We start from the raw sequence: 2,309 nt of genomic DNA on the forward strand, positions 1-2,309 counted from the left end.
TGCCACCCACCCTAGGTTTGACGGCACCCACACTGGTTACGCTGTCCTGGACGCGTCAGGGCGTGCTTAACGGCGCACGGCAGCTAGATCTGATGCGAATTGTTCATGACCGCAGCTGCCAGGTTACCTCACGACGGGGCTGACTAAACCGATTGGCACACCAAGCTGGCAACAGATCGGATGCAACCAGCACCGGCCACTGGAACGTCGATCGGCTGGGGGTGTTCATAGGAGGTGAGATACTTTCTCATACCTATGCTCGTGTGCAGGCGCAGTATCACCCGTGCGAGTCCACGGGAGATCCCTTCACGGCATGCAGGACCATGCGTGGCCCGCGCAAGCCCTGTAGCGCAGCGTTGCTGTGGCTCACATAGTACTGGGCTATCTTTTGACGCGATCGCACACGGCGTGACCTCCCTAGGGTGCCAAACAACCGTCATTTTGGCTTGTGACCATGGCTTATTGCACGCTTCTCCACAACAATCAAGGGTGAGGCCGATGCGCACACATTTCGTTTCAAAAATCGCACACTATCCAACCTAGCGCCAAGGCCCCGGCATGTCGACCGGGAGCGGCCCATGCCCATGCCCAGAGCCGGCCTCCAACCTTGTCACCCGCTCGGTCGTCTGCCCCCGCCGCCTCCTTTTACACCCTTCCCCCCTTTACACCCTTGCCCCTGCCCCCACGCCGTCCCCCCATGCAGCGTCTGCAGCGTCAGCCTGTGCAGCTACGGCGGCCCCGGCGCGGGCGTGTGTGTAAAGGCGTACGTCAAGGGCCGCATGACGCCGCGCCACCGCCTCAACCTGCGGCGCGAGATGGAGATCCTATCAGACCTGCGCGCTCAGGGGTGAGGGGCGGGGCGCCGTGGATCACGTCGCACCCCAACATCCTACCCTTCCCTCGCATCAAAACATCACCACACTGCTCTTCACAGCCGCCGCACCTTGCTCTGGGCGCCGGCGAATGCAGAACCCAACAGCCCCGGCACGTCCGCCCAGCCCGGGGGCCGCCCGCCCGATCTCGCCTCCGATATACCCCAGCCCCACCCGCCGCCCTCGTCGCCGCCGCTCTCGCCGGCTCACCCCCTCCCTTGCCCCCCCTCCTCGCTTGCCTCCTCCCCCCGTCCCCCTGAAAAAAGCGTCCCGGGGGTGGTTGAGCTCCTGGATGTGTTCGAGTCCCCCGACTCGGTGCTGCTCTGCTTCACGGCCTGCCCCGGCGGCACACTGCTGGACGCGCTGCGGACGCAGTCCTGGGACGAGGCGCGCCTGCGCGACGAGGTCAGCGCGCCATGCCACACACCCCAGCCCCCCCGCCTGCGTGCGAGCCCCGTCCCCTACCCCTTAGCCACTCATTACCCCCGTGCGTCCGCCGATCGGCTCGTGTTATATGGGGGTGAATACGCTCGCACGCTCTGAGCCTCGTGTGCGCATTCTTGGCCTGCCAGGGCGCACGCTGTAACACACGCGGGCACACGCACTCGCACACATACACACCTCCCCCAACGCCCCCTGGTCGTCGCGCCACGCCCCGCGCCCGCCGCGCAGGTGGTCCTGCCGCTGCTGCTGGTGCTGAGCCGCCTGCACGCCATGGGCATCGTTCACCGCGACATCAAGTGCGCGGCGCATGTGTGCGCGCATGCATGGGTGTGTGTGTGTGTGTGTGTGTGTGTGTGTGTGTGTGTGCGTGCGTGTGTTACCGTTGATTGGGGGTTTTGTGTGCGTATGGGGCGGGGCAGATGGCCCCCACAGAGGGCCAAGCAGGCGCGTCACAGCCCACGAGCTTTGCCTGCCACAGCCAAGCCCCACTCACGCCCCGCAGATGAGCATCGTACCCACCCACCCACCGCATCGCACCCGCCCACCTACTCCCGGACCCCATACCTGGAACAATCACACCTCTAAACCCCTCACCTGGACCACCACCCCGGCCCCCCTCCCCTCCCCCCAGACCCGAAAACGTCTTCCTGGATGCAGACGGCCGTGTGGCCCTGGGGGACTTCGGCCTGGCCATCAACACCGCGACGGAGCGCCCCGTCAGCCGCGTGGGCACCGCGGGCTTCATGGCCCCCGAGGTGCGGCGCCAAACCCAACGCCGCCGCAACACGCCAACCACCTTACGCCTCAGGGGCCAACGCTGCCCCGGCAGCTCCCCTCATCACCATCGGCTGCCCTCCCAGATCCGCCTGCTGCGTCGTTCTGCTGTTGTCGCACACGTGCGCAACCCCGCATGCACACGTGCATGCATGCACGCCCACATAAAAACTCACACACTCACGTGCACATATGTGGACATGCACACACACCGCCTCT

General features: G+C 65.7%; 1 protein-coding gene across 1 annotated transcript in view; it reads left to right on the top strand.

Annotated features, from left to right (window-relative positions):
* Positions 1-454: 454 nt before the first annotated feature.
* MNEG_7337 (aurora kinase, other) overlaps positions 455-2,309 on the top strand; it is a gene marked incomplete at both ends in the record, with an annotated part of 3,484 nt that continues 1,629 nt past the window's right edge. The window contains 5 exons of the mRNA XM_014044189.1: positions 455-489; positions 704-847; positions 1,139-1,277; positions 1,545-1,612; positions 1,948-2,071. Of these exons, the coding sequence (XP_013899643.1) occupies positions 455-489; positions 704-847; positions 1,139-1,277; positions 1,545-1,612; positions 1,948-2,071 (510 nt within the window). The remainder of the gene's footprint in view (positions 490-703; positions 848-1,138; positions 1,278-1,544; positions 1,613-1,947; positions 2,072-2,309) is intronic.

This window comes from Monoraphidium neglectum, assembly GCF_000611645.1.
Source record: "Monoraphidium neglectum strain SAG 48.87 unplaced genomic scaffold scaffold01288, whole genome shotgun sequence".
Taxonomy (NCBI): domain Eukaryota; kingdom Viridiplantae; phylum Chlorophyta; class Chlorophyceae; order Sphaeropleales; family Selenastraceae; genus Monoraphidium; species Monoraphidium neglectum.